The sequence below is a fragment of the Ornithorhynchus anatinus genome, chromosome 21 (genome assembly GCF_004115215.2).
Source record: "Ornithorhynchus anatinus isolate Pmale09 chromosome 21, mOrnAna1.pri.v4, whole genome shotgun sequence".
Classification (NCBI taxonomy): domain Eukaryota; kingdom Metazoa; phylum Chordata; class Mammalia; order Monotremata; family Ornithorhynchidae; genus Ornithorhynchus; species Ornithorhynchus anatinus.
The window spans coordinates 23,441,200-23,468,969 of NC_041748.1; the positions used below are offsets into that span (position 1 = coordinate 23,441,200).

Consider the following 27,770-nt stretch of genomic DNA (forward strand, 5'->3'; position numbering starts at 1 on the left):
CGACGACGGGCTCACCGTCTAAAACAGTCAGCGGTTTTTGATGGCCCCGAGGATCCGTGGGGGGGTTCTGTCAGCGCTGAGTACAGCGTCTGGCACATAGTTAAGCACTTAATAATAATGGTGGTGTTTGTTAAGCGCTTACTATGTGCCAAGCACACTTCTCAGCGCCGGGGTAGATACAAGGTCATCACGTTGTCCCGCGTGGGGCTCGCCGTCTTCAACCCCATTTCACAGAGGAGGGAACTGAGGCACCAAAAAGTGAAGTGACTTGTCCGAGGTCACGCGGCTGATGAGAGGGGATTAGAACCCATGACCTCTGACTCCAAAGAATCTCCTTCCACTAAGCTACGCCGCTTCTACTAGTATCGTTATTATTATCATCGTTATTTTTAAGTGCCAATTGGTGACCCCGTGGGTCTGGGCGGGTGTGAGTTTGTGACACGTCTCCGGGAGCTCACTTAGCCCCCCCGTCAGCCGGGTGCTCCGGGCCTGTGATGAACGAAAGGAACCACGTCAAACCCAGCGCTATTTTGCCGCCCCGGCCGCGTATTCGCCGCCGACGCGGCCGTCTCTCTATATTAACGTCCGTCTCCCCTTCTAGACTGGAAGCTCGTTGTAGGCAGGGAGCGCGTCTCCCAAGCTGTCCTCTCCTATACGCTCGGCACAGTGCCCCGCGCACGGTAAGTGCTCAATAAACACGCCGGACCGACCGCCCGACAAGGAAGGAGACGAGCCAACCGGGCTGGGCGGCCGCCCGGCTGCCGGACCGAGCGAGCCGAGGCCTCCCGCCCGGATCCGTCCCACCCCGGCTCCTCGAGCGGTGCCGTCGGAGTCACCCACGGGCCGGGCTCGACATCAGAGGGGAGACGGGCCCGCGGACCCCGCCATTCGGGGACGCCGCCGGCCCCCGGACAGGGCCGGGCACGTGAGGGGGACGGAAGACGGCCGGACCTCCTGGGGAAACGTGAAGCCGGGCGGGCCGACGGAGCGCTCCGGGGACCCCGTCGGACAAGGCCTCGGGCGGTGCCGCGCCCCGGTTGAAGAGCGCGAGCCGGCGGGCGAGGACGGACCGGAAAGGCGCGGTGCCGGCAGGGAAGGAGCGGGGCTCTTCGGGGGGACGTCCCACGACAAACGGGACCGGGGGGCGGAGGAGAGGACGGCGCGCGGCGGACGACCGACGCGAGAGCCGGGAACGCAACCGCCAATGGGATGCGGAAGAACCGAACCGACAGGTGGGGAGATGAGATGAAGCGGGGAAGGCCTCCTGGGGGAGACGGACCGTCGGGTGTCGAGGACGGGGAGAACGGTGGTCCGTCTTGGGCGAGTGGGGCGACGGGGACGTTGGGAGCGGCAAGAGAGAGAAGGATGAGGCACAGAGAGTAGGTTGGCTTGGAGTCGGAGGAGGTGAGTGCGGTGGTAATGATATTTATTAAGTTCTCACTGCGCGCGGGGCACCGGGCTAAGCGTTGGGAAGGCGTCACGGATAGGAGCCGGGCACGGGCCCCGTCCTTCGTGGGGCGAGGGGGAGAGGTGACCGAGGACCACGAAGCCGGAGGTCAGGAGATTCCACGGGAGGCCGAGAGAGAGACGCGGACGGGTTTGGAGGAGCGGTCGCCCCGGGGGCCATCATCACCGGAGTGGTCCCGTGGGGGCCGGGCCCTTGTCCACGGTGGCCCCGGGTGGCTTCCTCCCCGCACCCCTAGGAGCCTGGGTCGCTCCCGGGGAGCCGCCGACACCCGACGGAGCGGACGCCGCTCGGTGAGGCCGTGTCCGGCTTGGGCGGGGGGGGGACGGCTGCCCCCGGACGGCCCGTCCTCCGCCCCTTGCCGTCGCCGTCGGGGTCGGAGACGGTGCGGTGCCCGGCCTCCCCCAACCGTGCCCCTCTGCTCCGTACAGGGCGCGGGCGGGATTCTACGGTGCCGGGCGGAGCGTCGGGGCAACCAGATATTCACTCCCCCGCCTTTCCGGTTGGGGGCACGGCCCAGAGGCCCCCATCCTTGCCCTCCCTCCCCGCGGCCTACCCCGGGGCCGCCTCGGCCTTCCGGGTGTTCCCCGAGAGCCCGGCGCGACGCCCACCGGCCGCCGGCCGGACGACGACGGGGGATGCCGGGAGACGGACGGGAGAGTCCAAGGGTCCCGGGGCGTTGGGGACGGTCGGGGGAAGCGCCCCGAATTTCCCTGCTCCTCGGCTGGGGGCGGAGGGGAAGGGGCGAGCCTGAGGGCGGCCGGCTCCCCTGCCCGGCCATGCCCTCCCCGCGGCCCCGCCGCTCCCCGGAGGCCTCCCCGCGGGCCCGGGCGGGCCGCCCCCTCCGGCGTCAACCCCTCAGGCTGAACTGGAAGCTGTTGGTCTCCCAGCGGTCCACGTCCTCACCGACCATCGCGCGCTCCGTGAAGGTCACTCGGCCCTCCGCGTCCACCAGTAAGACGGTGTTGGTCCTGGAAGCAGGCCGGGGGAGGGGGGCCGTCCTTGGCACCGCGGAGCACGCCCCTACCGTCCCCCCGCCACCACGCCCCTCCACCCCCACCCCGTCACGCCCCTCCGACCGTCTCTACCGGGGCCTCCGCCCTCCTCCGTCCCCGCAGGGCAGGCCGGGTCACCGAGGAAGGGGTCGGGGACCCACCCCACGTGCCCCCACCGTTCTGATCCAGTCCCCCCGGCTCCCGTGGTTCAGCCCTCCAAGTGGCTCAGTACACTGCCCAGTCCCCAGTAGGTGTTCAGGAAACGTCTCTGACTGACCGGCCGCCAAAAAGGACCCGCCCTCCCTCCGCTCTGTGGATGGGGCTCTGGCCCCAGAAAATCCACTGCTTGGCTTTCTCGCCGCCCCCCTCCCCGCTGGCGGTCCCTTCACCCGAGCACATCCTCCCCTTGCCCCCGCATTTCCAGCAGGCCACCTGGCTCTCAGTCTTGCCTCTCCCAACCCCTCTCTCTCAAATCCCTCCCCCATCCCGGACCGAGCGGGAAAGTGAGAAGTTCCCTGGCTGGGGAGGCAGTCTCCCTCTTCCCCCGGCCTTGGAAGGAGCCCATCCCTTTCCTTACCCACCACGGTCGGGCAGGCACCCTCACGCGCGTTCAGACGCCTGCACCCCGACATGCCGCGTCACCCCCACCCGTCCGGACGGACGCAGACGCTCCCTCCCTCCCTCACCCGGATTTAGTTCTCACTCCAGTTATCCTGGCACCTGCCTGCCCGGGGACACGGACGGTCCTCGGGGGCGGAGGCCGGCAGGTGGCCGTGGGTACCGGGACCCTCTTTCCATACTCGTGCCCCGATCCCCCGTACGCCCTTCGGGGAGCGGCGGAGCGGGAGGAGAACTAGAGATTGAGGCCGGGCCCCCCCGTGTCTCCCCAGGCCGCCCCCCCCGGAGCCGGCTCCGGGTCGCCCATCCGGGGTGAGGAGAGGAACTCCCCGCCGGGTAGGGGCCGCTTACCGAGTCCCGTAGCCCGGGCAGCGGACGCACACGGAGGCGTACTGGCTCAGGATGGGCTCGACGTGGCCTCGCCCCTGCTCCTCCAGAAGGGCGTCCGGGAGCTGCCTGCGGAGCCCGACGTGGCCGACGCTGGGGTCGCCGGCCCCCCCGGCCCTGGGCGGCCCCCGGCAACCGGCGCCTGTTTCCCCGGTGCCGCCAACCCCTCCCCGTCCGCGTGGCCCCGACCGCCCTCTCCCGTCCCGGCCTGGGCCCCCCGCCCGCTGCTCCGGGGCCCGGCCTTACGTTTCTTGGTTGTTGAGGACGGCGAGGAGCTCGGCAACGAGGTCTTCCTTGGGCAGGTCTTGGCTCCGCCCGACCGCTTGGAGGAAGAGACGTTTCCCGAACTGCAGCTTCTGCCAGGGGGTGTCCAGCAGGGAGTTGCTCAGCCCGTAGACTCCTAGGGCACGGATTCAGGGACACGGTGAGTCTCGCCAACCGGGGGGGCACACGGTCCGGAGTTGCACGGGTACGGGGCAGCCGCGGGGACACGTCGGGGGTGCCGCGTGGGCCCCCGGGCCCCGAGGCTCATCCGCGTGGACTCCGGGCACGGCGAGTGGCGAAGGGGGGGACTGGGAAGCCCTGCGGTGGCCCGGCCCGGGTGGAGGACCCGGAGACGCAGTGGTCGGTCGGGGGGCGGGAGAGGACGACCAGGGAAAGAAATGAGGCTCTCGGGATCTGCGGAAGACATCCTGCCGTAGGCAGGGCCCGGCAGTACCACCGGGCAGTCTAGTACCACCCCGCAGAGCCGATCCCAAGGAAGGCCCATCACGGGACCCAAGACCTGGCACGGCCGCCCAACCCACTCTGACCCGACCCCGTGTCGGACGTGAGAGGCGTCTCTTCCGCTCTCGACTTGTTCCGCCTGCTTTTGCTCTCTGCGCCTGATCTGCGCCTGTCCGGCTCCTTCTTTAGGCCATAAGCTTCTTGAGGGCAGGGACTGTGTCTCCTGATTTTATTTAACTCTCCCAGGTGGCCTGAACACGACAGTCGGGGCCGGTACAACGCAACAGAGTTGGTAGACATGGTCCCTGCCCGCAAGGAGCCGACAGTCTGTCCAGAGAGGGAGAGAGACATTAAGACCAATTCGATAGGGACCTAAGCGTCGCGGGGGTGGAGTGATAACGGAAGCGTTAAGGGGTACGGACCCAGGTGCGTGGGCAACAGGGGAGGGTGCAAAAGGAAAGCGAGGGTTTAGGGAAGGCCTCTTGGAGGAGGCGTGATTTTGACGCGGGGGAGAGCAGTGGACTGTCGGATGTGAAGTGGGAGGGAGGTCCAGGCCGGGGGAGGCTGTGGGCAAGGGGTTGGCGGTGAGACAGATGAGGATGAGGTACGGCGAATGGGTCGGCATGAGGTGGGCAGAGTGTGTGGGCTGGTTTGTGCTGGGAGAGCAGTGAGTTGAGGTAGGAGGCCCTTGAGGGCTTTCAAGCCGCCGGCGAGGAGTTTTAATTTGGTGCGGCGGCGGGTAGGGGGCCGCCGGACGTCTCTGAGGAGCGGGGAAGCGGGGCCTCGGTGATTTTGCAGAAAAAGGATCCGGGCAGCAGAGTGAAGTCTGAATCGGAGTGGGGAGAGACAGGAGGCAGGGAGGTCAGCGAGGAGGCCGACAGGGTAATCGAGGTGGGAGAGGGGAGCCGCTTGGATGGAGCCGAAAGAGCTCAGTCGATGCTACCGATTGCCTGATGGCTTCCAAGGACCCCCAGAAACGGGGAGGCATCGGGCACGGTCGGACAGACGCCTCCCTCGCCGGCCTGTCGGCACCGCGCCGTCACCATCCCCGCGGCGGCTGTGCCGGACCGGGGAGTGACCGGGCGCCCCCCCCCCGAAAGCGCCGGGATCGGGGGACGGTCATGGGGTCCCCAGTCCAGGCTCGCCCTCCGAGGCAGGCGGGGGAGACGGGGGGGGGGGGCGCCGAGGCCGCGGTTCCCAGGGTAGCGCCGGGGAGGAAACCCACCGGGATGGAGCTGCAGGGGCTCTGGGTCCCCACGGTTTCCGTAGTAGCAGACGACGTCTTCCTGGGCGGTGCTGAGAGAGAAGGACGGGGCAGAGCTCTACCTTGGGTCCGGTCACGGGCCATCCCACTGTCCTCCGGGGCCCCGCCGGTCTCCCCCCGGATCCCCTCCCTGCTTCGTAAGCCCGGCGCCCCGGGCCCGGTCGGCGACTGGATCCCAGGCCGGCTCGGCTCTCCGCCGGGCCCGTGCCGACCGGCGGCTGCGCGACCCCGAAGACGGACGGGTGGACGGGTGCCCGTTGCCCCCCTGCCCGGTCCCTGACACCAACCTCCCGAGTCCCGTTGGGCCGTGAGGCCCATCTGGCTGGGGCAGAGTCCTTCCGGACCCCCACCGCCCACCCCCTGCCCCGGTCCTCCGGGTGGCGAAGCAGCGGGGACACCGCTCGTCCCTCTAAGAAGTCGGATGCCGACCGCTCGGGGGGGGGGGGTCGCGTAACTAGTTAGCGTGCCAGTCTCGTTCGTCATCGGAATTAACCAGAGAAATGGCTCCGACTAAGAACGGCCGCGCGCCACCACCCACAGAAAGGAGAGAGAGCTGTCGATCTGTCGGTCCTTTCCGCGACCCGGCCGGGTGAGGTTTAGGTTGTTGAATCAAATGAATCCACAGGCTCCGCTCCCGGTGGTGCCCTCCCGTCAATTCCTCTAAGTTTCAACTGCTCGTGGTTGCAAGTTTCGGGGCGCGTGGCGGGCGCCGGGGCCCGCGGCCATCCTTGGGGGAAGAGAAGCCACTGGAGCCAGGCTTGACCGCTCGAGCCCTGGGGCCGCGCCGAATGGACGCACAAGAGACGGGCGGCGGACCGCCGCCCACCCGGGGGGCCGGAATCTCGGCAGGTGACCGTCCCCGCGTGGCCACCCTGGCGTTACGGGAGCCAGAGGCCCGGTGTGGATACCCAGAAATCAGGTTGGACGATCATCATCATAATGGTACTTGTTAAGCACTTACTTTGTGCCGAACCCTGTTCTAAGTGCTGGAGCAGATAAAAATCAGTTTGGACCAGTCCCTCTCCCATATGGGGCTCACGCTCAATTCCCATTTGACAGATGAGGTCGCCGAGGCCCAGGGACGGGAAGTGACTCGCCCGAGGTCACACGGCAGATATGTAGCGGACAGACCCCGGCCCGCACGGGGCTCCCCGGGTGGCCCGAGACAGGAGGAGGAGGACAGGAGACCCTCACTCCACCCACCTGCCTCCCTCGCCCCCTAAACCCCAGCTCCGCTCTCCACCCCTCCCCTGCTTTTTAAGGTATCCGTTAAGCCCTTAATCTGCGCCAGGCACTGTAGTCACCGCTACAAGCTAATTAGGCTCCCGGCCTTAACGCCCATTTGGCAGATGAGGGAACGGAGGCCCGGACAAGTGAAATGACTTGCCCCGGGTCACACAGCAGAGAAGTGGCAGAGCTGGGATTAGAACCCAGGTCCTCCTGACTCCCCGGCCTGTGCTCTAGCCGCTAGTCCATGCTGCTGCTCCTTTACAGCTACCTCCAACCTCGCGCGTGACGCGGACTCCTTCCCCTCTGCTTTTACTCACGCACGCGCGTCTCCCCGACACATCACCCCCGCCGACCCCTCCGGCTGTCACCCCCTCTCCCTCCTACCAGTCCCGCCCCACCTCCCCGATCGGGTGTCCGCCCTCGTGGCCGGATGCGGCCCTCTCTGCTCGGCCCACGCTCGCCCACCCGCGCCCCTCGGGCAGCGGGGGCCACCCCGACCCCCCGTCGGCACCCCCAGATCTCGGCATCGCCACGGGTCGCTCCTGGCTCCCCTCCTACGTCCATATCCGCTCTTCCTGTTTCTTTCGCTGGTTCCTGTTCTGTGGCTGTAGTCCATCTCCTCCAGGAGGCCTTCCTGACTCCTCCTCCCCGGGTTCTCTCCCCGCTAAGTACGACCACAGCCCTCCCACGCTAATTCGGCGTTCTGGCATTCCCCCTCACCCGCGCCGCTCCCGGATACATGGATTTTCCCTCCCTACTCTGTAAGTGCTCACTCTTCCATCCACCTCTCCGTCTTTCCGTGGGGGCCGGGGGCCACGTCGGCTGACTCTATCGTATTTTTCCCCACCACTTAGTACAGTGCTCTGCAATCCATCAGTCGGTGGTATTTCCAGCCAGCTGTGTGACTTTGGGCAAGTCACTTAACTTCTCTGTGCCTCAGTTACCTCATCTGTATAATGGGGATTAAAACTGTGAGCCCCACGTGGGACAACCCGATTACCTTGTATCCCCCAGGGCTTAGAACAGTGCTTTGCACGTCGTAAGCGCTTAACAGACACCACCGTTTATTTCCCGAGTGCAGAACACTGTAACGAGTGCTCTGCCCATGGGAAGTGCTCGATAAATACCACTGACTGACCGTCAACGAGCCTGTGTCGACGGTCCCCCGCCAGATCGAAAGCTTCTGGAGGACGGGGATCCAATCTGTGCCCGCAACTATATTATACTCCTCCAAGTGCTTAATATACTGCTGTGTGTAGAGTAAGTGTTCGATGAACACGGATGGACCGATCAGCTTTTTTAGGGGGGTTTCTTTTCTGTTCCGCCTCTCGCCGATGTCTCCCCTAAGGCGGCCTAGCGGGGTCGGACCGGGGCGAGGCCGAGTCCCGGGAGAACCCGGCGGGCGGCGGTCAGTGTGTGCCCGGGGAAGAATCGCCATGGCAACCGTCGCCGGCCGTGGGGACCCGTCCTCCGCCGGCCCGGCCGGGGGCCCCCATTCAACCGCTCTCTCAATCATTCGTACGTACTCAGCGGGTGGGAGAGGGGAAGAGCTTCGGGTCCCACGAAGCCTCGCCGCCGCCGCGGTCGGTTCCCCCTCCCCGGCCCTCCCACCCCCGCCCGTCGGCAGCGGACGCTGCTCTCTCGCTTACTTTAAATCGGCCGCTATTAAATTGAACCCGTTGTAGAGGTGTCCTTCCGAGGAGACTTTCTTCAGATAGGAGAGGCTGTCCAGGTCGGAGGTCAGAAAGTTTGTCACCAGCTCACCTGGGGCGGGGGGTGGGCAGAGCTGGTGGGCGGCGAGAAGGCAGCCGCCACCCCCAGCCCAGCGGGGAGAGACCCCGGTCTGTGAGGGGAAGCAGCTCGCGCTCTCCGCCCGCCCCTCTGCAGCCCTGGGGCCAACCGTCGGGCCCCACCCGCCAGGCCGTGCCCGTTCATAGCCAGGCGGTGCCCCCGTGGCCGACTGTGGCCCGAGACCCCCTCGCCCCGGCTCCCCGCGGCCGCAACCCGGATCCCCCCCGGGGAAGCTGGCGCGGGTCTTGTGGCCCGTTTGCCTCCCTCGGGCCCCGGGGGGCAACGAGGCCCGGACCCGCCCTCCCCCGCTCATGGTCCTCCAGGGAGAGACCCCGCCTCCGGCCGGGGCGCAAGGCTCCCCGTTCCTCCCGACGAAGGCCAGCCTCCCTGCTCCGCTCCGGCTCAGGGGCCGCTGGCAGGGAATGGTGGATCTCTGCTCCCGGAAGCCCCTGGGACGCCCCGGCCGTAGCCGTCGGGGCTCAGGCCGCCTCCCGGCGCCACGGTGCCCTCCTTACCTCTGCCCTTGGCATCCTGCGCCAGCTGCGGCTGCAGGTAGTTGGTCAGGGCCGCCATCTTCCCCTTCTTGCTGATGCCCAGCCAGGTCCCCCCCTGCTTGCCCTCCTCCATGTCGAGACCTGCGGCGGAGGGGAAGGAACGCAGAGGGCCGTGCCCGTCCGTGGCCGGCCGCCCCGGGGTCCCGTCCTTCCCCGGATCTCGCTTCCCTGAGCGACGCGGGGTGCGAGGTCCGGCCCCTTCTCCAGTTCCCATGGGGTGTCGGGGGAGACGGCGTGGTCTGGCGGAAACTTGGCCGTGGGCCTGCTGCCTGACCCCGGACGAGTCCCTTGATCTTTTCGGGCTTCGGTTTCCTCCTCCGGGAAACGGTCCTAACGGACCGTTCTTCCTCCTGAACCGTGAACCCCGGATGGGACTGAACTGTGCCTATGACCGCTCTGACTGATGATAATCACGGTATTTGTTAAGCGCATACTATGTGTTCTGTTCAAAGCACCGGGGTGGCTATCGCCTTCTCAGGATGGACCCAGTCCACGGCATCGAATCCCCATTTTACAGATGAGGAAACTGCCCGCGTCCAATCTGACTGATGATGATTAGGGTATTTTTTTAAGCGCTTACCGTGTGTTCTGTTCTAAGCACAGGGGTGGCTCTCCGTTTATCAGGATGGATCCACGGCATCGAATCCCCATTTTACGGATGAGGAAACCGAGGCCCAGAGAAGTGAAGTGACTGCCCGAGGTCACGCAGCAGGCGACTGATGGAGCTGGGATCGGAACCCAGATCCTCGGACTCCTAGGCTTGGGTTCTGTCCACTAGGCCACGCTGCTCCTCAGCGTCCAGTCTCCACGCCATTGCTCGGCACGGAGTGGGCGCTCAATGAACGCCATGATGGTAATAATTACCGTTGACTTATTTTTGGATCTTAAGGGTTGAAGCCCGGAAGCTGTGCGTCTTCTAAAGCTCCTGGACCAGTGACAGACCCCTGGCTCTCGCGGGTGGCGGGGGGAACGGCTTTAGACTCCACTTGACATCTGGGTCCCGGCCCCTGTGGCCCCCGCCCCAACGGCACAGGAGAATTTCAGGGCTCGACAACCGCTCGGGACCTCAGTTTCTCCCTCCGTGAAATGGGGATAGGAGCGCCGCTCCCTCTCCCTCCCCGGCCGCGCCCCCGCCAGCCTTGAGCCCCGCTCACCGGGGCGGCGGCCGCCCCGAGCCCTTCTCTCGTTTCTGCCGTTCGCGCGTCCTCCCCATCCCACGGTGGGACCCCGGAGAGCGGGATCCATCTCCCCTTGGCTGCTGGTGAAGCCCCCGGTGCCCCAGCCTCCTCTGTGGACCCCCGTCAATTCGTTGGGGAAATTCATCCACCCATCAGTTCATCGGGGGGGATTCAGGAGGCCCTTATTCTGTGCAGAGCACTGTACTCCTTTCCTCTTTTTCCACTCCCTTCTGCGTCCCACTGAATTGCCCCCTTTATCCACCGCCCCCCTCCCCGCGCTGCATTTACGTCCACGGCCGTCAGTGATTGATTTCTCTTCACGTCTGTCTCCCCCTCTAGACCGTGACCTCGTTGAGGACAGGGAATGTGTCTGCCAACTCTGTTACGGTGTACTCTCTCTGGCGCTCACTACAGCGCCCCGAACACCTCAACAGATAGGATCGATGGACTGATTGTAGTGAATACTGGGGTGAAGCCACTCCAGAAGCCAAGACGCGGTGTCCGCCCTCCAGCAGCTGACGGACTAGTGGCCCGCCCCCTTCTCTGGGTCTCCCCAGGGCCTCCTCCAGCCCGCTAAGGTGCCCCGTCAGCTCTCGCGGCGGGGTTTTCCCTTTCGCTCCCTTCCTCGGCTCTCGAGAGGGAAGGGGCTTGGGAAGAGGCCCCGGGAAGGCCGGCGAGTCTCCTCCTCGCTGTGGGCTTCTCTCGGTTACCTCAATCCTGTCCATCTCACCGCGCCCACGTCCCGCCTCTGGCCCGGAACGCCCTCCCTCCTCGTTCCCGACGGTGACTCTCCCCCGCCTTCGAAACCTACATCTCCTTCCTTGCCCAAGCCCTCCTCTCCTCTTTTCCCGCTCCCTTCTGCTTCACCCTGACCCGCTCCCTTTATTCATCCCCCCACCCCGGCTCAGCCCCACGGCACTTGTGTCTGTCATTTATTTATTTCTATTCGTGTCCGTCTCCTCCCTTAGACCGTAAGCTTGCTGTGGGCAGGGAATGTGTCCGTTACACTGTACTCTCCCAAGCGCTTAGTACAGTACTCCGCACGCGGACCCCGACGGCGTCCTTCTCCCTCGGTGGGCTTCGTCCCCGGCCCTTCATGCTCACTCACCACTGAGGATCTCGCTGTCGCTCCCCCAAAAGTCCGCCCGCCTGGCCGGCCGGTGGTAGTATTCATCTCGGTTGGCCGCTAGGATGAGCCTGGAAGAGAGCCGCGGAGAGCCGCCGGGTCACGGCCCCGGGTCTGCCGCCGGCACGGGTCTCAACCCGGCGGGCCCCGGCGAGCCGGGGGGCTGACCGACCGGAAGCCCGGGGCGGGAGGGGAACCGGAGCGGGAGCGGATGGGGCCCCGGGGCCCGCCCCGCTCCGGCCTCCGGTCCCGGAGCCACCTCTGACCCGGCGAGCCGGCGGGAACGGCGCCCGCCTTCCCGGGAGCGGTGCTCGATGCCTGCTCTGGGCAGGGCCGCGGTCGGGCAACGGGGCAGGCGACGGGGAAGGCGGAGAAAAGGCCGCTCCCTCCCCTGTGCTGACCGGTGGTGGTGATGATGATGGTATTTAAGCGCTTACCATGTGCCAGGCACTGTTCTAAGCGCTGAGGTAGATATAGGGTCATCAAGTTGTCCCACATGGGGCTACAGTTTTAATCCCCGTTTTACAGATGAGGGAACTGAGGCACAGCGAAGTGAAGTGACCTGCCCGGAGTCACACAGCTGACAAGTGGCGGAGTCAGGATTAGAACCCACGACTGTCTCCCCCGATTAGACCGTAAGCCCGTCAAACGGCAGGGACCGTCTCTATCTGTTGCCGACTTGTTCATCCCAAGCGCTTAGTACAGTGCTCTGCACGTAGTAAGCGCTCAATAAATACTATTGAATGAATGAACGAATTGACGTCGGACTCCCAAGCCCGGGCTCCTTCCACTGAGCCACGCTGCTTCTCTTGGCTGGTCAGTGGGGAAGGGAGGGAAGACTGACAGAAGAGAGCCATCTCTGGGCGTAGTCTTTAAGTGTTCGATCAATCGATTAGGGGTATTTATTGAGCGCTTACTGTGTGCACAGCACTGGGCTAAGCGCTCGAGAGACTACGTTGTTCACCACTAGTTGGGCATTTTCCCAACAAAAATCTGCTTGCTGAGTCTGTCGTTTTTCTGCCTCCTACAGTTCTTCGGTTTCGGTCGCAAATTCCTGTCTCATCTAGGCCTGCTTTGATTGAAGCAGCCTGGCCTAGCGGATAGAGCCCGGGCCCGGGAGTCGGAAGGTCGTGGGTTCTAATCCCGGCTCCGCCACTTGTCCGCTGCGTGAACTCGTGCGAGTCACTCCACTTCTCTGTGCCTCCGTTACCTTCTCTGTAAAATGGGGATTAGGACTGAGCGTCCCATGAGGGAAAGGGACTGTGTCCAACCCGATTTGCTTGGATCCTCCCCGGTGCTTATTACTAAGCACTTAACGAATAGCACAATTATCTGTGGGAGTCAAAGGACCTGGGTTCTAATCCCGCCTCTACTACTCGTCTGAGGTGTGATCTTGGTCAAGCCACTTCACTTTGCTCTGCCTCCGTTCCTCATCTGTAAAATGTGGATGAGGACAGTGAGCCCCATGCGTGTCATGGTTGTGTCCAGCCCGATTAGCTTGTAGTTACCTCAGGGATTAGTACAGTGCCTAGCGCAGAGTAAGTGCTTAACAAATACCATGTAAAACTAAAGGGGGCTGGTGGTGGTGGTTCGGTCCTGAGAAGAATCGATGGCTTTAGGTCGAAATTAACCCCACGGACTCAACTGGGGAGACAGACGAGGTTGGGAAGCTTAGCGGGGCACCCCGGAGCGGGAAACAGTCTGGTTGGTTGGCCCTGGACAGGCCCCTTTGCTTCTCTGGGCCTCAGTTTCCTCAACTATAAAAATGGGGATTCAATACCTGTTCTCCCTCCTACTTAGACCCATATGGGCCAGGGGCTGTGTCAACCCCATTAACTTGTCACTTGTAATAATAATAATAATAATGATGGCATTTGAGCGCTTACTATGTGCAAAGCACTGTTCTGATTTACCCCAGCGCTCAGCACGGTGCTTGACATAAAATAATGATATTATGATTATTACTAAAATAATGATAACTGTGGAATTTAAGTGCTCACTACGTGCCCAGCACTGTAGTAATCGGTGGCGTAGACAGAAGCTCATCAGGTCCCACACGGGACTCTGGGTCTAATAGGAGGGAGCACAAGGATTGAATTCCCCACCGTGTAGATGAGGCCCAGAGAAGTGAAGTGGCTTGCCCCGGGTCACACAGCAGACAAGTGATGGAGCCGGGAGGAGAATCCAGGTCCTTCTGACTCCCAGGCCGCGGCTCCCTGCTTCCATAGTGAGCACTTGTGGTCCCTCCAGACCGAAGGCTCGTTGTGGGCCAGGGATGGGTCTGTTTTATGTTGTACTTTACTCTCCCAAGCGCTTGGTAGAGTGCTCCGCACACAGTAAGCGCTCAACCAATACTACTGGATGAATGAAGGGAAATGACGTTGATGGTAATGACGATAATCATAACGACGTTCGTGAGGAAAGTTACCTGTAAGCGGTTTTGGAGGTGGGACGGGGGTCAAACTTGAAGAAGATGATGCACATGGAGACGCTCTGCCGGGGAGAGGAGGGCAAGGGACGATCCGTCGGTCGCTGGGGCCCACCGGGGTCGCCCTCCCTCCTGCAGTCCGCGCGCGAGGAAAGAACGGAAACCCGTCATTTCTTTTCATGGTATCTGTTAAGCCCTTACTACGTGCGAGGCGCTGTTCTAAGCGCGGGGGTAGATGCGACCTAATTGGCTCGGACACGGTCCCTGTCCCCCACGGGGCTCACGGTCTCAATCCCCATTTTACAGATGAGGAAACGGAGGCCCCGGGGAAATGAAACGACCTGGCCGAGGTCGCGCAGCAGACAGGTGGCAGAGCCGGGATCGGGACCGAGATCCTTCTGACTCCCAGGCCGGGGTCTACCCATTAGGCCGCCCTGCTTCTCGCCCCGCAGCCGCCCCCCGGACCAGAGCCGGCCGCTGGCGGGGGCCGGGCGCTTTCGGGGGGGGAGCCCTGACCCTTTGTCAGAGAAGCGCTGTGGAAAGAGCAAGGGCCGGAGAGTGCCTTCGCCCCGATTTACTTGCAATCACCCCGGCGCTCAGTACAGCGCTTGGCCTAGAGTAAGCGCTTAACGGGCTAGCAGCCGCCCACTGGAACCTCCTCGGGGGCAAGGGGACGCCTCCACTCGCTCGGGCTCCCCCAGCTCCTCGGTACAGTGCTCTGCACAGAAGAGGCACCCAATCAATCGTGTACATCTCGCGCGCTTACTGTACGCAGAGCACTGGACTAAGCGATCGGGAGAGGACGATGCAACGGAGTCGGTAGGCGTGTTCCCCGCCCACGACGAGCTCAGAGTCTAGAGGGGGAGACGGGCACGAATAGAAATAAATCAGCGGCGGCTATGGAAACGAATGCTTTTGGGCTGAGGGAGGGGAGGATAGAGGGCGACACCGGGGATTGATTGACTGCCAGGCGGGGGCCGGGGGGGGCGTCCCGGGGCGTGGGGGGCCGGGCCCGCGCCAGGGAAGTCCGCGTCCCAACCCGGCCAAGTCCACCCCGGGCCAAGGATGAGTGCCGGGACGGGGGTCGCCGCCGTCGAGACCCCGGCCTTCTGACTCGGCCGCGTCTGGGGACGGGACCCTCCTGTTCCGGGCTTTGTGCCCGGTCTCCCCCCTCCCCCCCCACCCCCCCCCGCCGCCCTCCCCCCAACCCCGTTGTTGACCGACCGATCGGCGCCGGGCGAGGGGGATGGACATTCTCATGATTCTCATGCTAATCAGGCCCCGGGCCGAGCCAGACAGTCGGGTCCTCGCTCCATTAGCTCCAAAGCCTGGCCGAGCACCAGAGCACAGGACTTTTTGTCCGTGGGGCCGGGGTGGTGGGTGTGTGTGGCGGGGGAGTGCCCACAGCAGGCAGTGTGTGTGCGCGAGATGGACTGTCCGGGCTGATCCGGAGCGTGGGGGGGTGACGGGCGCCCATCTATTGGCTCGCGGCCCACGGCCCGGGCTCCGGGGTTGCTCTGGTCCCGTCGGCGGGGAGCACCGGCGGAAATCCGGAGCTCGCGGCCGGTGTCTCCCGCTAGAAGTGGGATCTGACGGCCGGTGGAAACGATCCGGACCCACACGTCCCTTCGGTCCAGTCTATAGAGCGGGACGGTCGGGAACGAGCTTACTGATTTCTGGGAATTTGGGGGAGAAAATGAACTTGCCAAAGGAACCGGAGGAGCGGCAAGGCCCAGTGGCTAGAGCCCGGGCCTGGGAGTCAGAGGACCCGATTCTGATCCCGGTTCCGCCATACGTCTGCTGGGTGACCCCGGGCGATTATTATCGAGCACGTAATCGGTGTGGTGCACGATGGGTCGCGCCGGGGCGGTCTAGGGCGGAAAGTGACACGTTTCCTACCCACGAAGGGGAGATACATGGGGAAACGTTTTCAACTCGAGCGGTCGCAACCAGGCACCGGAGAAACCCACGAGTCGGGAGCCGGGTGCGAGGCGCCGAAAGAGGGGGACGGTAGAGATCCCGGCAGATGCCCGGGGTGGACGAGGCGTGGGCCGGCGGGGGGACGTGGGCCCAGCGACGTTTCAAAAAGCTGAGGCGGGCGGGAGCCGGGAGCTCAGGGCCTGGAGACGGGCGCCCGGAGCGCCTGGCCGGGTGGGAGGTTGAGCGGGAGGCCGGTCCGATCCTCCGCCTCCATCCCTACCCGGGGGTGGCTCTTTGGGGGAAGGGAAGCGACGATTCCGGGAATGTTGTGGAAGGCTAACCGGCGGGACCGCGCGGCGCCCAGGATCTAGCTTTAATCCATCGACGGACGCTATTTATCAAGTGCTTCCTACGTGCAGAGCACTGTACTAAGCACTTGGGAGAGGACAACACAAAGGAAGGTGAATAGACTGTAAGTTGTTGTGGGCAGGGATCGTTTCCACCAACTCCGCCGTACTGTCCTCTCCCAACCACTTAATACAGCGTTCCGCACGCAGGAAGCGCCCAGTAAACCCCATCGCTCGACTGACTGGAAAATCGGCCCCTTTTCTATCGTCGGTTCTGCCCCTGTAGCTCCTCCCCCGGACGGCACGCTCCCCGACTACCAACTCTCTGGAGCCGTCCTCTTCCGAGCGCTCAGCAACGCGCTCTGCCCGCAGCCTCCGCTCGGTAAATCCCACCGATCGCTCCCACGATTCACCCGTCACTCTGGTCCGTCCGTCTCTCAGCCCGTCGGGATTATTTCGGTTTTAGCAACACTTCTCCGAAACTCCCAATTCCCAACTAGGCCTTGCTCCGGCCAGCAAATCTGTCTCGCCAAGACAGACAGACAGACAGGCCCCCGCATGCACGCCCGCACGGGGCGGGAATGCGAATCAGGCGGCCATCCGCAAGTTCCGAGAATCGGGGAAGAGACGGATTAGCCGTTCATCTTTCCGCCCAGATAACTTCTGCAGCTTCGGACATCTTGGAGGAGTGACCGAGAGGGAGAGAGACGAAGACGGAGGGGGAGGGAGAGAGAGATGGAGACAGAGACGGGGACAGAGACAGAGGTCGAGATGGACAGAAGGGGACCAAAAGGGGCAGGGGGAAGGCAGAGGCCAAATCAGGGAACGTGGATGGAGGAGCCTGAAGTGCTCAGTCGGGCCCTCGGTAGAGTGCTTAGCACAGGGGTCGTCCCGCTCGGTCAGTACCCCTGGTGGGGCCGAGTGCTGCTTTGGTGCTCGCTCACTCATTGTCGTATTTATTGAGCGCCTACTGCATGCGAAGCACTTTACTAAGCACTTGGGAGAGGACAGCAGAACAATAAACACACACATCCCCTGCCCACAGCGAGTGTACGGACTAGAGCAAGCACATCCTGGGCAGGGGGTGTCGACGTTTGTTGCTGAATTGTGCTTTCCCAAGTGCTTAGAGCCGCGCTCTGCACCCAGTAAGCGCTCGATAAATACCACCGAGTGAATGAGCGAATGGAGGGCCGTCTCCCGGGCGAGACGTCGCCAGGGCTGCACCACGGAGGGCAGCCCGCTGGATGGGAACGAATGCAGAGGGTGACCAAAGGTGTCGCATACGTGTGCCCACCTCGCCCGTCCTTATATCTAGCAAACGTCGGGTTAATTTTCCAGGCCGATAGAGCGGCTGATCCATGGGCCTCTCCTTGCCCACCTTGAGCGTTTTGTTTACCGTTGATTGATTGATCGATCTGCCTCTTTGCTGGGACGCGCTCGTTTGCGCTCGCTCTCTCTCTGTCCTCTCTCTCTCTCTGTCCCCCGAGCACCCCCGCCGCCCGCCCTGCACCCGGCAAATGGTGGCCGGAGGCTCCCGCGCGTCGGGCGGGCTTCTGACGCGTGAGACCTCTCAGAGATTGCGGCCTTTCCTGATTACAGGTGGGTTGAAAGGCGGTGCGGGGGGCGGAGGGAGTGCGCGCCGAGCTTTCCCGGGGCTTATCCAAGTTTGAACAGGAAATGGTGGATCGATGTCTCCTCTGACCACTGTCGTTTCGGCACTTCCGCCCCACTTAAGGCCATCCATCCATCCTTGAGGGCTCCCGGGTGGATCTATTGCTTCCTGATCGCGGGGAATTCTTTTAAGGCCCGTCTCCCCCACCGGACTGTGAGCTTCTGCAACGCCATCTCTAGTAACGACGTGGAATTCTTCCTACTGCTACTAGATCCATACCGCTAGTATCGATCTAGCCATACTTAAAAAAAAAAAAAAAAAAAAAGTCACATTCATTCATTCAGTCGTATTTACTGAGCACTTACTGTGCACAAAGCACTGTGCTAAAAGCTTGGGAGAGGACAGTACAACGGCAGACGCAATCCCTGCCCACAGTGAGCTCACCGTCTAGAGGAGATTAGATCGTCTCCCCCCTTATTTCCTCTCCATCTGCATCACCTCTGACTTACTGATAATAATGATATATAATAATGATTAGGTTAGTGATAATAATGATCAATTATTATTTTGTTAAGTGCTTACTATGTGCCAGGCACTGTACTAAGTGCTGGGGTAGATAGAAGCCCCACGTGGGACAATCTGATTCCCCTGTATCTACCCCAGCGCTTAGAACAGTGCTCTGCACATGGTAAGCGCTTAACAAAATAGCATAGTTATTAGAAGCAAATCAAGTTGGATACAGTCCCTGTCCCACACGGGGCTGACGGTCTCAATTTACAGATGAGGGAACTGAGGCCCAGAGAAGTGACGTGACTTGCCCAAAGTCACCCAGCTGACACGTGGCGGAGCCGGGATCAGAACCCACGACCTCTGACTCCCAAGCTCTTTCTTTAATAATAATCTCCCCCTGCTTGTGTTCCTAACTTTAAAGTCACTGGCTTTCTCCTACCTGCAATTTATTCGGGTGTCCGTCTCGCCACTAGGCTGAAAGGTCCTTGAAGGCGGGGATCGGGGCTACGGACTCTGATGTCATCTCCCAAGAGCTTAGAACAGCGCTCAGCACATAGTAAGCACTCAGGAAATACCGACTGATCACGAGACGACAGAATCAGATTTAATCCTAGGCCTGCAAGCATTTGTTTTGACTGAATACCCCTACGTCTTGGATGTAAAATATTATTTCAGTGACAGGTAATGATAGCGAGCAAAATTTAGCTGGTACGAAAGAGGTTTATCTGTCACACCCCCCCCTCCACCTCATCCTTGCTCTCTCTCTTTTGGGGTATCTATTTCTTATTTCCTGCATCTTACGGATCTGCCAACGCACTGTTTCTTGGGTTCAGACCCTTAATCACTCAATCGTATTTATTCAGTCAATCTGTTGAATGATGCTCTGTGCAGAGCCCCGTATTAAGCACTTGGGAGGATACAGCAGAACCGGTAGACATCGTCCCCTGGTTTAGTTCTTCTGCCCACCTCCTTGCTCGTAGTAATAACGGTAATTAAGGGTATGAGATGTCTGTTATGTGCCAAGCATTGTACTAAGCACTGGGATAGGTACGGTGTATTCAAATCGAACAAGGGTATTTGTTGAGCGCTTTCTATGTACTAAGCACTCGGAAGAGTCCATTACGACAGCAGATGAGCTCGCAGCCTAGGGTGGATCACACACGCTCCCTGTCCCACATGTAAGCCCGTCAAAGGGCGGGGCCAGTCTCTATCTGTTACTGATTCGTCCGTTCCAACCGCTTAGTCCAGTGCTCTGCACATAGTAAGCGCTCAATGAATACTACTGAATGAAACTGGTCTAAGTAGGAAGGAGAACAGGTATCGGATCTTAAGAAATCATATATTATAAATGACTTCTTTCTGTTAATTCATTCAATAGTATTTATTGAGCGCTTACTCTGTGCAGAGCACTGGACTGAGCGCTTGGAATGGACAATACGGCAACAGATAGACACGATCCCTGCCCGTGGAGGGGCTCAAGGTCTAATGGGGGGGGAGACAGAGGGACAAAAACAAGACAACTCAATCACGATAAACAGAATCAAGGGGATGGACACCTCATTAACAAAATAAATAGGGTAATAAAAATGTCTGTCTGCCCCACCAGCCTGTCCGCTCAGTGTGGGCAGGGGGCTCGTCCACCAACTCGGTGGTACCGCCCTCTCCCAGGGACTTAGGTTACGCCGCTCCGCGGAGAGCAAGCGCTCCATATATACCGTCGATGATGATTGATGATGGATCCCCGTTTAACAGGTGAGGAAACTGAGGCCCAGAGAAGTGGTGGCGCTTGCCCCAGCGGGTCAGAAGGGGCAGAGAGGTCGCTCCTCTAATGCTAACCTTCTCGCCGCCGACCCCTTGCCCACGTCCTGCCTCTGGCCGGGAACGCCTTCCCTCCTCAAACGGGACGGTGACTCTTCCCCCCTTTCCAAGGCTTATTGAAGGCCCATCTCCTCCAGGAGGCCTTCCCAGCCTACGCCCTCCTTTCCTCTTCTTCCACTCCCTTCCGCGCCGCCCTGACTTGGTCCCTCTGTTCCTCCCCGCCCCCGGCCCCTCAGCATTTATGTTCGGATCTGTCATTTACTTATCTCTAGTAATGTCTGTCTTCCTCCCTCTAGTTCGTTGTAGGCCGAGAATGTGCCCGCTTATCGTTGTATTTTACTCTCCCGAGCGCTCAGTACAGTGCTCTGTACGAATGACTGAATGAATTCATGACTAATACTAGACTCCTCTCCTCCGCCGAGCGTGTCGGACCTGAGGCGGGGGGTGGGCTTGTCCTGCTGTTCCCACCTGCCTCCTGACCCGCCTGGGGGTCGCTAGGAAAAGTAGGCTCCCCAACGTGCCTTTTTTTAAAAAAAAAAAAAAAACGGTATTCGTTAAGCGATTATTATACGTCCAACACTGTTCTAAGCACTGGGGTAGCTACAGGAGCGTGGCCTAGCGGCTAGAGCCAGGGCCCCGGAGTCAGAAGGACACGGGTTCTAGTCTCTGCTCTGTCGCTTACCTCACCTTCTCCGGGCCTCAGTTAACTCCTCTGTAAAATGGGGATTTCGACTGTGCGCCTTTGACACTGTCGACCATCCCGGAGGAAAGAGCCTAGGCTTCGGAGTCAGAGGTCACGGGTTCGACTCCCGGCTCTGCCGCTTGTCAGCTGTGTGACTGTGGGCGAGTCACTTCACTTGTCTGTGCCTCAGTGACCTCATCTGTAAAATGGGGATTAACTGTGAGCCTCACGCGGGACAACCCGATTACCCTGTATCTCCCCCAGCGCTTAGAAGGGTGCTCTGCACGTAGTAAGCGCTCAACAGATACCAACATTATTATTATTATCCCCTTCTCCTCCACACTTTATCCAACCTCGGCTTCGCGGACTCCCTCCTCTCCCGGTTCTCCGCTTATCTCTCTGGCCGGTCGTTCTCGGTCTCCTTCGCGGGCTCCTCCTCCCTCTCCCGTCCCCTAACGGTAGGGCTTCTTCAAGGGTCAGTTCTCGGCCTCTTCTGTTCTCCATCTACACTCGCTCCCTCGGTGAAGTCATTCGCTCCCACGGCTTCGACTATCATCTCTTCGCAGATGACACCCAGATCGCCATCTCCTCCCCCGTTGTCTCCCCCTCCCTCCGGGCTCCTATCTCCTCCCGCCTCCAGGACGTCTCCACCTGGATGTCCGCCCGCCACCTAAAACTCAGCATGTCCAAGACTGAGCTCCTCGTCTTCCCTCCCAGACGCTGTCCTCTCCCTGACTTCCCCGTCACTGTGGACGGCACGACCATCCCCCCCTTCTCACAGGCCCGCCACCTCGGCGGCGTCCTTGACTCCTCTCTCTCATTCGCCCCACACATCCAATCCGTCACCAAAACCTGCCGGTCTCACCGTCGCGGTATCGCCGCGATCTGCCCTCTCCTCTCCACCCGAACGGCTACCTGGCTGGTACGATCCCTCATGATATCCCGACTGGATTATTGCGTCAGCCTCCTCTCAGATCTCTCTTCCTCCTGCCTCTCCCCGCGCCAGTCTACTTTTCATTCCGCTGGCCGGATCATCTTCCTACAGAAACGCTTTGGGCATGTCAGAAACCTCCAGTGGTTGCCTATCAACGTTCGCGTGAAACGAAAACTCCTCACTCTCGGCTTCAAAGCTCTCCATCCCCTTGCCCCCTCCTACCTCTCCTCCCTTCTCTCCTTCTCCTGCCCAGCCCGCTCCGCTCCTCCGCCGCCCGCCTCCTCGCCGTCCCCCGTTCTCGCCCGTCCCGCCGTCGACCCCCGGGCCGCGTCCTCCCGCGGTCCCGGAACGCCCTCCCTCCTCACCTCCGCCAGACTCGCTCTCTTCCCCTCTTCCAAGCCCTCCTGGGAGCTCACCTCCTCCGGGAGGCCTTCCCAGACCGAGCCCCCCTTTCCCTCTGCTCTTGCCCCTTCCCCTCCCCACAGCACTGTGCATATTTGTATAAATTATTTATTACTCTATTTCTTTTGTTCATGAGGTGTATATCTCCGGGATTCTATTTCTGTCGATGATAGCGACGCTAAACTACTTGTTTTGTCCTGTTTGGCTTTGCTGTCTCCCCCGTTTAGACCGCGAGCCCTTGGTTGGCCGGGGATTGTCTCTCTCTGTTGCCGAATCGTCCATTCCAAGTGCTTAGTACAGTGCTCTGCACATAGTAAGTGCTCAGTAAACACGATCGAATGAACGAATGTGGGACTTGGACTGTGTCCAACCTGATAACCTTAAAAGTACGACAGTGCGTGGGCTACGGTAAGCCCTTAAATACTATGAGGGAAAAAAAAGGTGGGACACAGTCCCCGTCCCACAAGGGGCTGATAGTCTAAGTAGGGCAGGGGTCGTCTCTCTTTATTGCTCCATTGTACTTTCCAAGCGCTTAGTACAGTGCTCTGCACACAGCAAGCGCTCAATAAATACGATTGAAGGAATAAGTAGGAGGGAGACCAGAAGAACCGAGGCACGGAGGAGCGAAGCGACCTGCCAGGATCACACAGCAAGCATTTGGCAGAGCGGGGATTATAATGTTGGTGTTTGTTAAGCGCTTACTATGTGCAGAGCACTGTTCTGAGCGCTGGGGTGGATACAGGGTAATCAGGTTGTCCCCCGTGAGGCTCCCAGGTAATCCCCATTTTACAGATGAGGGAACTGAGGCCCAGAGAAGTGAAGTGACTCGCCCACGGTCACCCAGCTGCCAAGTGGCAGAGCCGGGAGTGGAACCCGTGACCTCTGACTCCGAAGCCCGGGCTCTTTCCACTGAGCCACGCTGCATTCGTTCATTCATTCACTAGTATTTATTGAGCGCTTACTATGTGCACAGCACCGTGCTAAGCGCTTGGAATGGACAAATCGGCAACAGATGGAGACCGTCCCTGCCCGACGGACGGGCTTACGGTCTAATCAGATCCTCGGATCAGAAGCCAGATCCTCTGACTCTCAGGGCTGGGTTCTTCCCACTAGGCCACACTGCTTGTCTGCCACGTCCGCCTTTCCTGCCCCGCTCGCTGGGAGCCCGGCCCGCCGCCCGCCTGTTCATTTATAGCTCGGCCGGGTGACATCGGGAACAGTGCTGGGAACGCCGCCGGCCCCCGGGAATGCCAGCGGGGCCCTCCCGGTTCTACTGAGGATGCGGGACATTTTTTTCGCTTTTGAAAAAGCCCAGCCCAAAGCATTGTCTCCTCCACCCACTTGGCTCAGGGGCAGAGACTACCAATCATTAATAATAATAACGTTGGTACTTGTTAAGCCTTTACTATGTGCCCAGCACCGTTCTAAGCGCTGGGGTAGACGCGGGGGAGTCAGGTTGTCCCACGTGGGGCTCACGGTCTTAATCCCCATTGTACAGATGAGGTCACTGAGGCACCGAGAAGTGAAGTGACTTGCCTAAAGTCACACAGCTGACAAGTGGTCAAGCGGGGATTCGAACCCATGACCTCTGACTCCAAAGCCCGCGCGCTTTCCACTGAGCCACGCTGCTTCTCTAGTATTTACTGAGCACCTACTGTGTGCAGAGCACTGTACGACGCTCTCGGGAGAGCACACGACATCAGGGTTGGCAGGCACGTTACTTGCCCGTAATAGCTTTACAGTTTCGAGGCGGAGACAGACATTAATATCAATAAATAAATGCCAGATACGGGCATTAATAATAATAATAATAATAATAATAATAATAATATTTGTTAAGCGTTTACTACGTGCAGAGCACTGTTCTAAGCGCTGGAGTAGATACAGGGTAATCAGGTTGTCCCACGTGAGGCTCACAGTCTTTATCCCCATTTTACAGATGAGGGAACTGAGGCACCGAGAGGTTAAGCGACTTGCCCTCAGTCGCACAGCTGACAGGTGGTGGAGCCGGGATTCGAACTCATGACCTCGGACCCCTAAGCCCAGGCTCTTTCCGCCGAGCCACATTAGGCTGTGGGGCTGGGGGAGGGACACAAAAGGTGCATATCTAAGTGCCAGGGTGACTCAGAAGGGAGTGGGAGAAGCGAATTGAGGGGCTTAATAAGAATAACAATGATGGCATTTGTTAAGCGCTTACTATGTGCAAAGCACTGGGGACCATACAAGGTGATCAGGTTGTCCCAGGTGGGGCTCCCAGTCTTCCTCCCCATTTTAACAATAATAAAGATAATGTTGGTATTTAAGTGCTTACTATGTGCGGAGCACTGTTCTAAGCGCTGGGGGAGCGATCAGATTGTTCCACGTGGGGTTCACATCTTTTAATCGCCATTTTACAGATGAGGCCACTGAGGCACAGAGAAGTGAAGTGACTTGCCCAAAGTCATACAGCTGACAAGCGGCGGAGCGGGGATTTGAACCCATGCCCTCTCCCTCCCAAGCCCGGGCTCTTTCCACTGAGCCACGCTGCTTCTCTAATAATACTAATAATAATAATAATGTTGATATTAGTTAAGCGCTTACTCTGTGCGGAGCACTGTTCAAAGCGCTGGGGTAGATACAGGGTAACCAGGTGGTCCCACGTGAGACTCCCAGTCTCAATCCCCATTTTACAGATGAGGTCACCGAGGCACAGGGCAGTGAAGTGCCTCGCCCACAGTCACACCGCCGACAAGTGGCTGAGCGGGGATTCGAACCCGTGAACTCTGCCTCCCAAGCCCGAGCTCTTTCCACTGAGCTACGCTGCGTTTTCTAATCTGGGAAGGCCTCCTGGAGGAGATGTGCTTTCGACAACTGCGCCTCAGTGACCTCATCTGGAAAATGGGGAATGAAGACTGGCAGCCCCACGGGGGGCAACCTCATTACCCTGTATCCACCCCAGCGCTTAGAACAGTGCTCGGCACATAGTGAGCGCTTAACAAATACCGTCGTTATTAACCTGGCTGGTGGGAAGCGCGTGGGCCTGGGAGACGGGAGACCTGCGTTCTAATAGTTCTAATGCTTTCAGAGAAGCAGCGTGGCTCAGTGGCAAGAGCCCGGGCTTTGGAGTCAGAGGTCATGGGTTCGAATCCCCGCTCGGCCCCTTGGCAGCTGCGTGACTTTGGGCGAGTCACTTCACTTCTCGGTGCCTCAGTTACCTCACCCGTCAAATGGGGATTAAGACCGTGAGCCCCACGTGGGACAACCTGATTCCCCCGCGTCTCCCCCAGCGCTCAGAACAGTGCTCGGCACATAGTAAGCGCTTAACAAATACCAACATTATTATTATTATTATTAATAGTTGTAACTTTGAAGCGCTGACTATGTACTAAGCACCACACCACCCACTGGGGCAGATGCCAGATCATCGGGTGGGATTAGACCGTAAGCCCGTCAAAGGGCAGGGACCGTCTCTATCTGTTGCCGATCTGTCCATTCCAAGCGCTTAGTCCAGTGCTCTGCACATAGTAAGCGCTCAGTAAATACTACTGAATGAATGATGCAGCGCCCGTCTCACATGTGACTACTAAAAAGGAGGGAGAGCAGAAGGATCGAGGCCCAGAGAAGCAGGGTGGCCTCGGGTGGCTACAGCCCGGGCCCGGGAGTCAGAGGGAACTGGGTTCAAATCCCGGCGCGGTCACCAGTCGACTGTGGGACCTTGGACGAGTCACTTCCCTTCCTCTGTGTCCCAGTCGCCTCATCTGTAAAAAGGGGATTCAGATTGTGAGCCCCAGTTGGGACACGGATCGTGTTCCACCCGATTACTTCGTAGCTACCCCAGAATTTAGAACAGTGAGATGAAGACCGTGAGCCTCCCGTGGGACGACCTGATGACCCTGTATCTGCCCCAGCGCTTAGAACAGTGCTCGGCACCTAGTGAGCGCTTAACAGATACCACCTTTATTAGGCGGTGAGCCCCAGGGAGACCTGGCTGGGGTCCATCTCGTATTTACCCCAGCGCTCAGTACACTGCCTGACAGGTCGTAGGGGCTGAACTAATACTGTAATTGATAATGTCGGTATCTGTCAAGCGCTTACTATGTGCCAAGCATCGTTGTAAGCGCCGGGGGGGGGGATACAGGGTCATCAGGGTGACCCACGTGAGTCTCACAGTCTTCACCCCCATTTTACAGATGAGGGAAGAGAGGTTAAGCAGCCTGGCTCAGTGGAATGAGCATGGGCTTGGGAGTCCGAGGTCATGGGTTCGAATCCCGGCTCTGCCACTTCGCTGTGGGACCGTGGGCAAGTCACTTCACTTCTCTGTGCCACAGTTCCCTCATCTGCAAAATGGGGATGAAGACTGTGAGCCCCACGGGGGACAACCTGATCACCTTGTAGCCTCTCCAGCACTTAGAACAGTGCTTTGCCCATAGTAAGCGCTTAACAAATGCCATCATTATTATTATGCTCTGTGCCTCAGTTCCCTCATCTGTAAAATGGGGATGAAGACTGTGAGGCCCATGTGGGACAACCTTGTATCCTCCCCAGCGCTTCAAACAGTGCTTTGCCCATAGTAAGCGCTTAACAAATACCAACATTATTATTATTAAAATAGGGATGAAGCCTATGAGCCTCACGTGTCTCCCCCAGCCCTTAGAACAGTGCTCTGCCCATAGTAAGCGCTTAACAAATACCAACATTATTATTATTCCTGACTTGCTCACAGTTCCCCAGCTGGCAAGGGGCAGAGGCGGGATTCGAACCCATGACCTCTGACTCCCCAGCCCCGACTCTCTGCACTGAGCCACGCTGCTTCTCTATTATTGACAAAGATCGCCAGCCTCGTTAGTGTCATTAAGGTTAGAAAGGAGGGAGGGAGAGGGATCGCCCACCCCGGCTGGTCCCCCCCCACCAGCCCCCTTTTCTGCACCTCGGAAGGCTGTTGTCACTCACCCGCCGCTCGCCCGCAGGACAGCCGCTAGGCCGGGCCCAGCCGAAGATGGCCGAGAGGGAGCCGAGGATGGCCGAGAGGGAGCCGAGGGTGGCCGAGAGGGAGCCGAGGGTGGCCGAGAGGGAGCCGAGGGTGGCCGAGAGGGAGCCGAAGATGGCCGAGAGGGAGCCGAGGATGGCCGAGAGGGAGCCGAGGGTGGCCGAGAGGGAGCCGAGGAGTGCCGAAAGGAGCCGACGATGGCCGAAGACAGGCGAGACGAGCCGAGCCGACTTTGGCGCTCCGAAGCCTTGGGACCGCTCAGGCTCCCCATTGGCTGGCGAGGGAGAGGGGGCGGGGTTTACGGAGCGGGCGTGGCCTCGTTTCCAGGAGGCGATTGGTTGAGGCTGCGGGGCTCCGCGGCCCCCTCCTCCCCGTGCGCGCGCGCTTGGCTGGGGGCGGCCTCGCGCGGGGCCGCCGTCATTCACTCAGTCCTATTTATTGAGCGCTTACTATTCATTCATTCAATAGTATTTATTGAGCGCTTACTATGTGCAGAGCACTGGACTAAGCGCTTGGAATGGACAGATAGAGACAATCCTTGCCCATTGAAGGGCTTACAGTCGCCGTCATTGATCCCTCGAGGCATTCCCGGTCTCTACATAATAATAATAATAATAATAATAATAATAATAACTGTGGTCTTTGTTAAGCGCTTATTATGTGCCGAGCACTGTTCTAAGCGCTGGGGTAGACCCAGGGTCATCAGGTTGTCCCCCCTTGAGGCTCACAGTCTTCATCCCCATTTTACAGATGAGGGAATTGAGGCCCAGGGAAGGTAATAATAATAATGATAATGTTGGTATTTGTTAAGCGTTTA

The 27,770-nt window shown here is 60.1% G+C and overlaps 1 protein-coding gene across 6 annotated transcripts; it reads right to left on the reverse strand.

The window, feature by feature from the left end:
* Window positions 1-1,384: 1,384 nt before the first annotated feature.
* On the reverse strand, window positions 1,385-27,001 carry TANGO2 (transport and golgi organization 2 homolog). Of its 6 annotated transcripts, none has more exons than XM_029049071.1 (10): window positions 26,917-27,001; window positions 17,426-17,942; window positions 13,763-13,894; window positions 11,317-11,405; window positions 8,992-9,111; window positions 8,335-8,449; window positions 5,417-5,487; window positions 3,712-3,865; window positions 3,430-3,534; window positions 1,385-2,436 (listed from the first exon to the last, which is right to left on the reverse strand). In XM_029049071.1, the coding sequence occupies exons 3-10, from the start codon at window positions 13,816-13,818 to the stop codon at window positions 2,316-2,318; spliced, it is 831 nt and encodes a 276-aa protein (XP_028904904.1). In that variant the 5' UTR covers window positions 13,819-13,894; window positions 17,426-17,942; window positions 26,917-27,001; the 3' UTR covers window positions 1,385-2,315. The 6 variants fall into 6 exon arrangements, with proteins under 6 accessions (XP_028904904.1, XP_028904906.1, XP_028904908.1 ...); XM_029049073.1 differs by having other exon boundaries at window positions 17,408-17,942; XM_029049075.1 differs by lacking the exon at window positions 3,430-3,534.
* Between the last annotated feature and the right edge of the window lie 769 nt (window positions 27,002-27,770).